Source organism: Harpia harpyja, chromosome 16, assembly GCF_026419915.1.
Source record: "Harpia harpyja isolate bHarHar1 chromosome 16, bHarHar1 primary haplotype, whole genome shotgun sequence".
In the NCBI taxonomy this organism is placed as follows: domain Eukaryota; kingdom Metazoa; phylum Chordata; class Aves; order Accipitriformes; family Accipitridae; genus Harpia; species Harpia harpyja.
In genome coordinates, this window is record NC_068955.1 from 20008489 (window position 1) to 20021209 (window position 12721).

Consider the following 12721-nt stretch of genomic DNA (forward strand, 5'->3'; position numbering starts at 1 on the left):
CAAATTGGCTGTGAGGAAACTAAAGCATGCAGCTTAGAAGCGTTCTACCTACTTTTCCTGGTATAAGAAGGTGAAGACTATTGCCAAGGGTAATAGGACACACAGAAATCACCTTCCTTCAAAGGCTCCCAAGCAACCTCCCAATAAGCAGAGTGAGTCGGCCACTGTAAATGCCCTGGAGATTAAAGTTAGGGAAAAGAAAATACCTTTTTTTTTTTCCCCCTAAGGAAACCGTAGTGTTTTACTGTCTACTGCAGAATTAATAGTTCTTGTGGAATTTCCCTGTTAAGTCCTTGGGAACAGACACAAGGTCACTTGAGCATTTTCTAATGAGCCTAGGATTTGAGAAACCACATTTTTATCAAAGAGAATAAAGTTCATGGCCTTGATGGCATCCAACCCTGCACAGGTGTGCCAGGGTAGGCAGTGAGTGCTAACAGTCTGCCAGGCTTACAGGGATGAACAACAGCTAGCCACACAGAGTCTGGCTGGGGAGCAAAGCACAGTATTTCCATGGTTGCATTTTTTTTCAAAAAATGTGTCCATAGTACAATAGTAGACACACATGAATACAAGCAGGAACACCTATACTGGCTTTAATTTAGCCGAAAGCGTTAATGGTAAAGATGCAACACCATGGATGTCAACAAAAATGCTTGAGCTCCTTGTTTGGCTTTTGTAGCTCACGCCCAAAATCCTATAGCTGAGACTTCATTGTTCCCCACTGCAGAACAGAATGAAACCAGCCTGGGTTAGTTAAATATTCAGCTGCTACAGTCACACCCATTTAAGCAGCACAAAGGCACAATGGAACTCTGACATAGTAGGAATGGAGAAAGCCATCCACAAACATCCTGCTTTTGGAAAAATCTCTATTCTGGAGAGAATGTCATTACTTAACTTATCACTGATGTCATTATTTTGCATGTCTGAGACTTTAAAAATAGGGGAAGGAAAACTGGCAAAGAGAAAGGAAGTTACTCCCTCCAAGTCATTATGGTAGTGGTTCCTAGTCCAGTGACTTGTCCCCTGCTCTGCTACAGCTTGCAATGAATGCTTTAGGAATCCAAATTAAGAGCTCTAGAAAAGGCAGAATAATTTTCATCACTAGTTCTTTGGGTTATAATGATGGCAAATATTTAACTTACTGCAAAGTTAGTTTCTCTTACCAAGCATTAGAGGAAAAAAATACAATTACCATTGCTAATAAATTGCACAAAATTGCCAGGCACAATGCAGTACAAGTGCACTGAAAATACAATCTATAGCACTGAGTACATTAGGTATTCCTAATATACACATTAATGTCAAGATAATTACAGCTATGTTAAGAGAATTACCTTACAGCCAGCACTTTCTATAAAGCCCTAAGTACTTTTCTTTCTTATTACAACTTAGCCAGCTAAACACAACACATTTAAATACTGTTATGGTAACTACTCATCCAATCTTCAACAGTAAGCTTATTAATTTATCTAATAAATGTCTACAAATAGTTGAATCTATCCCACTGATGTTTCCGTAAAATCACAATAACATTCCAGAATACTGTTTGCTTTCTTATCAAAACTTTGAGCATTGCAAAAAGGGAAGGGAAAAAGTAGGGAAGTGCCTGGTGATAGCTAAGAATTCACAAATTAAAAAAAATGAAGGTGGCTTTTAATAATATCTTTATATACTATTACTAGAATATTACGGATTATAGAATAATTATAGATGGACATCCTATTATCCATTTTTAATCATTAGCTACATAGCTTTTCAGCAAATCCGTACAGTTAATTCAGTGAACCTCATGAAAAGCCATTGCTTCCAGGGGGGCTTGGGATCAGGCTAGTATCACAGAGTCTCATTAGCTGAATGAGATTAGAAAGTGACGGTGCAGTAATTCACTTTAACTCTTGCTCATTCCAACACAGAAGCTCTGGCTTGTTCTTTATGGGGGGTGAACAGCAGCTTTACAGTGTGCCCATAACCTGAAGAACCCAGTTGGACTGTGCCTCTACAGAGTCAACAGCTACACAGATATAACTCACAAGTCATACTCACTGATTTTCCTCTTCAAGTTTCCAGGTGCAGCAGTAGGGCATTTCCGCTCTCCAGCGGTAGTTTTTCCTTTGGAAGCCAGCTGATGTGTGAAAAAAGATGACCCTTCTATGAGTTACTGCAATAGTAATATATAAGCCCCAAAGGCAACAGAAAAAAGGATAGGAAACTAAAATATGCCAGAAAGTAACGACAGAAAAGCATGCCCAGCAGCAAAAACAGACAGCCATGAAAGATGCCTGGGAGATCTTGCCACCTGAAAACTCCTGAAAGACACCTGGAACAAATGATATTTTTAAGCATAGTGAAAGCGTAACTCATCAAAAATAACTTCTTCATTTTAGAATATTTATCTGTTCCATTCTTCTGCATATAGGAGGGAAAAAACCTCATTGGGCAATTATTGTGCAATAAAGGACAGGTTCTGAAGGGATTATATGTGACCCTGCTTGTCCCTCTCGCAACGCTTTCTGCCATTATTCCTTACCAACTTTGTACCTGCAGCAAAGATACTGGCTGGCTCTATACAGAAGCTGCAGGCTATCTATTTCTTTCGTCTTCTCTGTGTTTGATCAGTTCATCCAATTCATCCAATTCATTTTGTTCTTGCCTCTATCTGTCCAGAGCAGGCTCAACTGTTTAGACACTGCTCAGTCTGGATTCAGCCCCCACTCCAAGGAAAAAACATATCCACAAGTCCACTTCTCCCTCCTCCCACACAGCTGACTGTCATCACCTACATGCAAGTTACGTCTGTGTAACAAAAAGCTATGCGAAGTTCAAACCACGTGTGAAACGCTTGAGGGGAATTTGGGCTGTGCTTTTTTAAACTAGCTTTCAACCAGTCCCTCAGCTAGGGTAGTTCCAGCATGGTCAATACAACCTTACAAACTCCCATTCTCCAACAACATGGTGCTTTTGTTTCAGAAGGTATGCAATAACCATACTCCCTCTCTCCCACTTTAAATGCGTAACACGTGACATATACAGTATATATAATATGTAGTCACACATAATAGAAAAGAATACTATGTGTATACTCAAAATTAATCTAACATTGTTCTAGACATATACATTTTCCATCAGGAAAAAAAACTCCTTTAAAATATTGTAAGAAGTCAGAGGCCAATACAGGATCACAGCAACCCGTCCCTGCAATCTTAGCTACAGTCTTTGCAATAGCAAAAACCACAGGACACACTGGTCTTTTAACCACCAGTCAAAGGTCCAGCATAAGCTTTTTTTTTTTGAGCAAGGCTGAAATGGAACCAGGTACAAAAATGGGACTTCATTTCTGTTTTGAGGTTTTTTTAGTTGTTATTTCCCTGACTTTTCAATTTATGTTGGTCTTCTTACCTTAAATAAAATGTACAGGATATATAAGAAGATGCCAAATCCATATATAGGGATAATCTGCCCCACAAGACCTCTCCCAGTTCCACCAGTGCTTCCACCACCGCCTCCACCTGCCTTAGCTTTCGCAACTGCTTCAGCAAGGTGAGACCTTGGAAAATGAGGGGCAGCTCGGCTGTCGGGAGTGGCCTGGTAATGCATCCTTGGTGGAAAGCGACCAAGCTTCCCTGCAAAAAAGAACCCACAATTATTTTTCTTCTATTACTTTTCACCCTTTTACATGCAGCCTAAAACTGCAGCAGGTGCGGCTGACCTATCTTTTCTACTTTTAAATGCACCACCAGTGATGAATAAAGCAACTTGTTGGACTGTAAGTACTATGTCTGTAAGCTCAATCCTCAGTCACTTATTATATATAGCACTAGGAGTAGGTATGCACTACTACTCTCTTGATTTTAAGAAGAGGAAAAGCTGGCAGGGCACTTAACAAAACATGGATTTTAACAGGTATCTACTTGTCCAAAGACTCTATGAATCGGCACCCCTAACAGGATGAAAACCTCAGCTCTTACTTCTGGTTCTCTGCTCAAAAAAACCCCAACAACGTTATCGGTTTTCTGCTGTGAACCTGATCTTTCAATATTACACAAAGGCACATTCATGTATAAACCACTACCCATCAAACATCCTGACACACGACTGCAGTGTTTGGCCAGTATAGATTTTCAGCTATTGCCATAAGAAATAGCATTTTACCTGATTTTACCAAATGAGTAATGAAAGATAAAGAAAAGTGGTGGCACCTCAAACTGTTCTCCTTAAAAAGGTGTTAGGTAAAGCAAAGTAAGAGCGGAGATTGAATATGGCTTGGGACGTATTATCTTTGGCATTTTAGAGGGGAAAAAAATGGTTTCTAGCCTTGAGAAAGGCAGAGATAATTTAAACCAAGAAAGGGGAGTGAGCATAAATGGATAAATGGATGCTAGAGTAAGACTGCAGAGAGCCTGAAACGGTGCTGTGGACAATTTGATTCAACTGAAAGGCACTGGAATATCAATAAATCTAAGCTCAAACATGATTTGATTTTCTTGCTGCCACCAATTCAACAATTTTTTGCCATGAAATTCACTATTTTACTGCTCTGTGTCCTTGACATCCTGCTTTCTAGCTCCATATCCAGCTTGGACTTGCACCTGCGCTCTCTTCCACTGATTGGGACTGAACTGAATTACTCAGCTACTCCACCACCAAGTCTGGTGACAAGGAGGCGTTGGATGGAGGCTCGAGAGATGGGGGCTGCCAGGCCGGGCTGCAGCTCACCCCCTGACGCCAGCTGCAAACCCCCCTCCCTGGCACACACAGCCAGAAAGCCAGGCAGCTGGGATACTGCTCGCTGGTGCTGGGGCAGGCTGCATGCACTTGCATAAAGAAAACAAAAACCAGGTTTGAAATAGCACTGAAAATAACTAACTTTACTTCTGTGAGTACCTAGCTGCAAATTTTTTTATGAGAAGCAAGACAAGAGAAAATTAGATTAAAGTCACATTTGCTCTTGCTAGGAAACAGCATCATAGGCAGCTAAATTCCTGAGCACAGAAAATTACAGTAAATACATACTAGGAAGTGATATCAATAAATCGTGAAGTCCTGCAATTAAAACCACATTTTTCTTGTAGGTGACGGCATACGTTCTTTGAGTGCTGTAGGCTTTAGTGACACTGCCCAGGTATACCACCACTGACCAAAACCACGCTCAGATTAGCTCAAGCTTAACTTTGAGGAAGCTGTTACCATGCACTTTAATTTCAGTGAATTAGTCAAAGTCTGTGACGGAAAGCATAGCATCTTATTTACAAGAAAGTCCCATTGCTCCAGCAGGAACACCTTGTAGCAGTAGGTCGCTGTGGAAACAAGTGTGATGTCAGGTAGAGAGCAGTATCGCTGAGGTGGGGATGAAACAGCAGGGTAGGAAAACCTTTGTAAAACATCTTATACTCATGCAAATATTCTCTATGAAAAAAAGAGATGAAGAAAGCAGAAAATAATTGACAAATGTGAAACTGTATTTAAAGGGAATAGTTTTCTGAATTATCCACAAGGCCTCTTTTGTGCTTTAAAAGATTCAATTCAATTAAAGATAATCAGGCCAAAGGGACACACACTAGTCATTTCATTATCAAAATAATTTTAAAGGGGAATTTCATAGCTCCTAGTTCTAAATCTTCCCTGTTGATTTTTAAACTTTTATAATGATTTCCTCATTTAAAAAAAAATATTTTCCATAGCTTGTTTTTGGTGAAAAACCCGTGCAAATTATAGAGGAAATGGATGGCACAGGCAACTTAAAAGCATCATATGCACAATGCCGTCAAATACACAGTATATAAATGGAAATGCATAGTGATTTGGGTGCCACTGTCAATTAAACAAGGTACCTCATGCTATGAAAAAACCCAGCACCCTAACACACACACCGGTACTGGATTCCACACTTCCAGGGATGAAACAAACCACTTTCAAATGGAGACAACAACATACTCTCCATCAACAAAATCAAGTGACACCTCTACATGAGCACAGAAGCTCCTTGTTTGCTGCCCCATCCAGCTGCCAGTGCTCATGGTGAGTACTTCGACAGGACACTTTCCATGCCGTGGGAAGGGAAAAGCACTAACCTCCATTTAGCTTTGAAGGGTGCCACAGTGCTGCTCTGCTTTTGAAACATTTCTCAACTCCCCTGTGACAGCCTGAGGGCTGCCTTCATGCAGACCTGATAGCTGCATGTGGTAACTCCACCGAGTACAACCTACCTGGCTTTGCAATATTTTTACCTAAGGTCTACCCAATACGTTTAATAATTTGTCAGTTTAATGCTTCAGATCATCTTTGCAAACCAGCTACAGGGCAAGCAGAGCATGTTTTGTCTAATCCTGTCCCTTCAATAGCTTTAAGTCCACAAATGAAATTATGCCCCAGCTAACATTTCTGTTGTTTGAAGAGACTGTAGGTTTCTGAATGTAGATGAAGTCCTTAACAGCAGTATCATGTTAGAATTACTGTGGGTTTTTTATCTTTTAACGATAGTAACACTCAACTGAAAAAAGCAAATCTTAAAAAGTGTATTTATAGCACATCTAATACAACAGCCAATCAGCTGATAATATTCAGACCATCCCAGTGTCTTTTTTCCAAGAAAGCTGTTATGTATTCTACCTAATGGGGCTTATGAATTGCTACTGAGCCCAACTTGACTATTTATAAAGTTATTTAGACTTAAGTTATTGTATAATTCAGCAACTCTTAGTCTCAGTAATATGTCTTTCTGCAACATCTGACCACCTGTAAAATGCTGGGATACATACATACACATAAAATAAAAAAATAAATTTTGGTTAAACCACTATGGACATACAGTATATATGGGCTGTTGCTACATTAAGTTTGCACTCCGTTCATCAGGAGATTTACAATACATGACTTAATTTATAAAATGTGCATGTTCTTCAGACCCCAGGAAGTATAGGAGGAGGTTAGAGATGGGAAATGGCAGTCTGGGAAGTGTGTGTGACTTGTCCAAGCTGACAGCGAAGCAAAGGATGCTGTTCTCATCACTCCTCAAATCTCAACCAAGTTGCTCCTCAGGAGGACAGCACCCACAGTTCTGCTCATGCTCTGCAGTAGGCGCTCTGCCTTTTTTCTTTGTTTTCATCCCCAAACCATGGTTACACTACTTTGGTTTGGAAATGCTAAGATTGTGTTTTTTCCAAGACAGACATTTACTATTCCTTACTGTGCATGCAAAACCAACCAAACAAAAAAACACAGCCCAAGAACAAACCAGCTAGATGTTCTGCAAAAGCTTTAACTGAAAAAACATGTGACATTAGGATACAGAACAATCCTCCTGCCTCAGCAATGCAAATTCCAGTCCTCAGACCTATCTTCAAACTACACTCTGACTCCCACATTTAGGCATGCTTAGGTGCCATTTACATTTTCCTGGTAAACTGTTCATCGTAGTGACTGAAAAAGGAAACCACCGCTTTTTCAGTCACAGAGATCAGAAATGAAGTATGCTTCTGTAAACCAGAACTCAGAGTTTTGTACATTTTTCTCCCCGGCTCTGTTGGACTTGATATTTAAAGAAGATGTGTGCTCTAAGCAAAGCTTTTGCTAAGTAGGATATGCAAGACCTCCCTCTCTGGTAGACGCCAATAAAGAAGCATTTATACTGAAGCCTTCTTCTCAGGACACTTGAATCAATCTTTAGCCCCTCTCAGCAGTGTATTTTCATAAGACATTTATTTTCTCTCTCTGTCCAATGAGATGCATTGGCCAAAGGGTTCTAAAGCTGCAAGTGGCAACACACAGAAAGAAACACAGATTCCATGATAAAGTAACTTGATCTTCTCTAGACTGAAAGTGTTCTCCTAGGTTTTCTTGCATAGCCTCCATGTTTAGTATAATGGCTTAGAATAATCTATACAGAAACTGTGTTCTTGACATTTAATCTAAATTTTCTTTCAAGCCACTATATAATTTCTGCTGCTGTTCTTTAACACCCTCTAATTTCCCCAACACCTCTGCCCACAGAAAGCCCAAGTAATTAAGCCTTTTTATAACACTAGAAGTTCATGTTCGGTTCATTGTTGAGGCCCCTCTCTATTTCAGTATTATACACTATCCCAAGACCCATGTTTCAGATTTTTTACACGTGCAGTCATTTATATTTTTCTCTTCTAAATCTTTTTATAAATACTTCTCATCCTGGCAGACTGCGTAACACCAAGATGAACTGGACAAACAGTATGTGTCCATTTAGTTCTTGCTCTTTTACTGACATTTACAAAATAGCTCTAGCTGTGTTCCCAACAACACAACTTTAGAAACCTATCCAAAAAAGGTTAGAAGGAATGACAATTTTGAAATCCTTACTTTAAACCACCGCACAGGTAGACACAGTCAAATGCTTGAACATTATTAAATACTGCAGGTGGAGGTTAAAAAGGAACACAAAAGCTACCCAAAATGGAATTATCTTAATTTTCTTAAGTAAGGACACCTGCAGGCAACCGATGTGTGCATTGCACAAATCCAAGCTGGGCAGAGGCTTTACCTGAACAGTCATGTATTTTTCTTATAAAGCTGATGCCACTTAATTGTTCGTAAGAATGCAGACTATACACCTATTGTCATGGAGCTGTAAGGTTTTTTGTTAAACTACCAACTTAGAGAGTAGCTTTACAAAATGCATGGCATATATTTATGAACACTAGACCTAAAAGTACTTTTTAAACTGCTAGTAGCTCTTTTTTTTGCTATTTTCCAAAAGACTTAAAAAAAAAAAAAATTGTAATGCCTGTCCATGAAGTAAACTAGAAATGTGATACATTGACAGTAAATTCTTTAAATAAGTTCTTCCATATACATGAAACTGTTACTGTGAAAAAGAAAAACCTTTCCGTCTGAAAGATAATACTAACTTCTTTAGTGCTATGCTCACCATTTTCCTAAAAGAAACCTCTGAAAATGGCTTTATTGGAGAAAGCACCATTCCCACACTTAAAGACTGTTTCGATAAAAAGCCTTCTGGTAACACTGAGTTCTAATAAATGGTAGTAAACTTTAAGAATGTTTTATTCAGAGGCATTTTGCCCCCACGACTACTATAAGCACTTCATTAACTTCAAGAATAACATGATTACTTCAAGTCCCTGAAACTTCTGTCAGATAACTGCAGTTATCAGTTCACTGAAGAGGACGACTAATGACAGATATATGAATCGAACTGTTCAATCAAGATTTATTCTTCCAATAAAAAAATAACTTCAGGTGAAATAAAGTTTGGTCTACAGAGCAGGTGTAATGAAATTCTTGCTATCAAATTGAAAATATAGACTATAAATTCTCATCTGAAATGGATCAGCTGAGGTGAGGCATTACGTCCTCAGCCAAAGACAGGCGCTGGAGTGCAACAGAAGAGCACGCCAAGCGTTCGCCCTGCACCAGGCACACACTATCTCATGCTGTACTGTGATCTCCTGCAGGATGATGGAAAGAGTATTTATACTACATATTGATGATGGAAAGAGTATTTATGTTACCTATTTCAAGCATTTAACTGTGGCTGTGATTAGTCAGCTTATGGCAGCACTGCTTAAAGCAGGCTGTGCTAGAACAGGTATGAACATCATTCAGCAAACAGATGTCACTGAAAATAATTTGGGGGCAAGTTTTTTGTTTGGTTTTTTTTTTTTTTTTTTAGAGCTAATTTTTCTATCAGATCAATTCAGTTCAGTCCATCCTCCGGCCAAAGAAAGAAGCACCAGAACATTAACTGACAACTGCCTAAGACTGCACTGCTGTGGGAAAAGGGTCTGTCAAACTCCATCATCTGGCATCACTGTGGGATCAGTCGGGAGCTGCACAGGGGCAGAAGTTAACAGAGACGGGTACCACCTCCCAGAGTGTCAGCTCCCATCCCTGCTTCAGGCAGGTAACTCTCCAGTCCTCACTGAGCCCCTGTGCTGTCTGCTGGGCCTTTGCGGGACCCAGCACCGTGCCCTCACAGTACCGCTCTTGATGCAATACCAAAAATATCAGCTACCATTCAGGTTTTCAGTGTTAAGAGATTCTGCAACAGAACTATAAACCTGTAGATCTGCAGTGCTGATGAACCTATACTCAAGTTCCTAAAGACCAAGAATACACACAGCAAGCATGGAAGGGTAGCTGTAGTATAGAAGTCATGTATTTCGGTTCAACAAACATTGCTTCAGCAGTAACTTCAGCCTGAATGTCCGTAAAATCCCTGGCCAAATGGAATCAATGTCACTGAAGTGTACGGTCACGTAAGAACCAGGCTGTTGGAAGGATGCAGACGTCACTGAACATGAGTCCCTGTACAGCATCGAGCACAACTCAGAAGTTCTCTGTACTTCCATCAGCCTCACCTCTGGCTTGTGGGCAGCCCTGGGCAAAACTCTTTCTCTGCCAAGGCCTGAGGCTAGGATACTAGCTACTTTTGTGAAGTACCTTGGGGAGAAAAACCTGCAGTAAAAGGCAATAGACAGAAAAAGAATGGGAGATGCTTGTATGAACCCATTCCTCTAGAACTTAAGAGGGGACATGCAGAGTGGGAGGGCAGGCAAGGACACAGCTCAAGGGACTGCATGGACAGGACCAGAGTCTAAATGAGTCATCACGTGGCACAGTTATTATGAGAATCTGGTGCATGAAAACAAAGTTTAGAATACTGGAGCAGGAAACTAAACAATGAAGACGATTCAAATGAACTTTTATTTCACATGCAACAACAAAAGCATTCCTTACAGAAAATAACAAAATAATGAAGCTTTCAAATAAAAAGTGATGTATCACAATGAAAAAAAAAAAAAGTATGTCTCTCTTCAATAGCTTAAGTACCCCACTTGCATAAAACAAATAAAATGAAATTTGGAGGATTTTAAACTATCTTTTTCTGAAGCGAAAAGAAAAAGGTAAATCACAGTGAGAACGGTAAATTCAGTCTTTGACTCTCCACACGTGGTTACGGGCAGAGCACGAGAGTGACGCGGGCAACGCTTATGGGAAGGATTAACTACGCTACGTTTTCATACCCGGCGGCAGAGCACCTTCCAGACGCGCCGTGCAACCAAGGACCGCTCACACACGGCCCGGCCGCCGGCAGCAGCACCCCCGGGGCCGGAGAGCCCCAGGGCCGGGCCCAGCACGGCCCGCCGCCCAGCGAGCCGGCGGCGAGGGCCCGCCCCGCCCCGGGCTCACCGCGGAGCCACCGCCCGCATTTTCCGCTCGGCGCCCGAGCAGCAGCCGAAACACGGACCTCGGCGCACCGGGACGGGACGGGACGGGACTGGCGGCGAGGAGCGACCTGCCCTCGCCTCAGCGGAGCCGCCGCCGGCGGGGCCCGCGGCGGCCTCTTACCCTCGGGCGGCGCGGGCGCTGCGAGCGGCGCAGCCCCGGGCTCCTGCCTCCCGCCGCCCCGAGACAAGAAGGTCCGCGGCAGCAGGAGGGAGACGCAGAGCACCAGGCAGGAGACCATGGCCACCCTGCAGCACGTCGAGTACGCCATGGCGACCCGCCGCCCTCGCGGAGCCGTTCCCGGCCCCTCAGCGCACCGGTAGTCTCTGCGCAGGCGCGGGCAGCGCGCGCATGTGCCGTGAGCCGGCGCGGCTGGGCGGGAACCTGAGGGAGGCCCCGGCCCCGCGCTCGGTCCCGGCCGCGGGGGAGGGCCTCGGCCGTGGAGCCCGGTCCTCTGTGCCGGCAAGGCGTTGAGAAGCGGGCAGTGGGAACCCCGCGTCCCGGGCGGGGTTGGGTCCTTGTGGAAACGGCCCTGAGCCTCAAAAACGCAGGCCGGGGCAGGAGGGGGCATTTGGATGCCCCCCGTTCCTGTCCTGCCACAAGTGTTTTCCAGACTCGGTGTCCCCCCCTTGACTGTAGCACTGCAAACTTCTTGGGGGGGCGGGGGGGAGGAAAAAAAAATCTACACTGTGGCTTTTTTTCTCCCCTGTGAAGGGTTTCAGCGGTGTCACGACTGGTCTCTGCCGGCAGCAGCGATGGCAGAACAGAGCAGGTGGGCCCTGTGCGCTGAAAGCTCAGCAGTGCCCTGCCATGCTGCGAGCCCATTTCGGTAGCAGCAGCGCAGTTACCGGTGCTCTCCCTGGCCTGGGAAGGGGCCAGGGCCTTACCTGCGGAAGGACTGCGGTGGTGAGGGCAGTCGGACTTGCAGGGGCAGGAAAGCGTCTTGGTGAAAAGAGCTGGTTGAGGCTATGGCTTGCCTGGGTTCTCCATGAAGAATTGCTTCCCTCCTTTGAGCACATGGGACAGATGTAGAAAAGTCCAGGCCATATTTAAAATTAATTCAATTTGCTGCAACTATGTAAGAAATTTAAAAGTTATAAATGTGCATTTTCGAAAGAGAGCTTGACATTTGCATATTGTCAATGCATTTGTGTTGCTGCTGTGCAAAGTCATCCTGAAACCGCCTTCCTACTATACTAATAATAAAAGATCGAAGTAAAGAGGGAAGTTCATTGTTTGTACTCATTCATTTTCACCGACTTACTTAAGCAAAAAACTGCCAGTCATGTCAAATTAAGTTATATGGTTTTGTATTTCCATTATATTTATATTACACTGTATTACTGTAGTTGAATTAGACTATTTTCCATGGGGTCTGGGCTGTGACTACTGAATTTAACTCACTTTACGCAAGAGCTGCCCTTAATTAGAGTTGAGCTGAGAGCAGAATTGCTTTGACTAAAGCTGCAGACCACTACGGCAGCAGAATGCCACAGACTCA

General features: G+C 42.7%; 1 protein-coding gene across 4 annotated transcripts in view; it reads right to left on the minus strand.

Annotated features, from left to right (window-relative positions):
- RIC3 (RIC3 acetylcholine receptor chaperone) overlaps window positions 1-11537 on the minus strand; it is a 55945-nt gene extending 44408 nt beyond the window's left edge. For all 4 annotated transcript variants that reach the window (XM_052810459.1, XM_052810458.1, XM_052810457.1 and 1 more), the window contains exons 1-3: window positions 11344-11537; window positions 3403-3626; window positions 2050-2128 (exon numbers count right to left, since the gene is read on the minus strand). In XM_052810459.1, the coding sequence (XP_052666419.1) occupies window positions 2050-2128; window positions 3403-3626; window positions 11344-11491 (451 nt within the window). In that variant the 5' untranslated portion in view covers window positions 11492-11537. The remainder of the gene's footprint in view (window positions 1-2049; window positions 2129-3402; window positions 3627-11343) is intronic.
- Between the last annotated feature and the right edge of the window lie 1184 nt (window positions 11538-12721).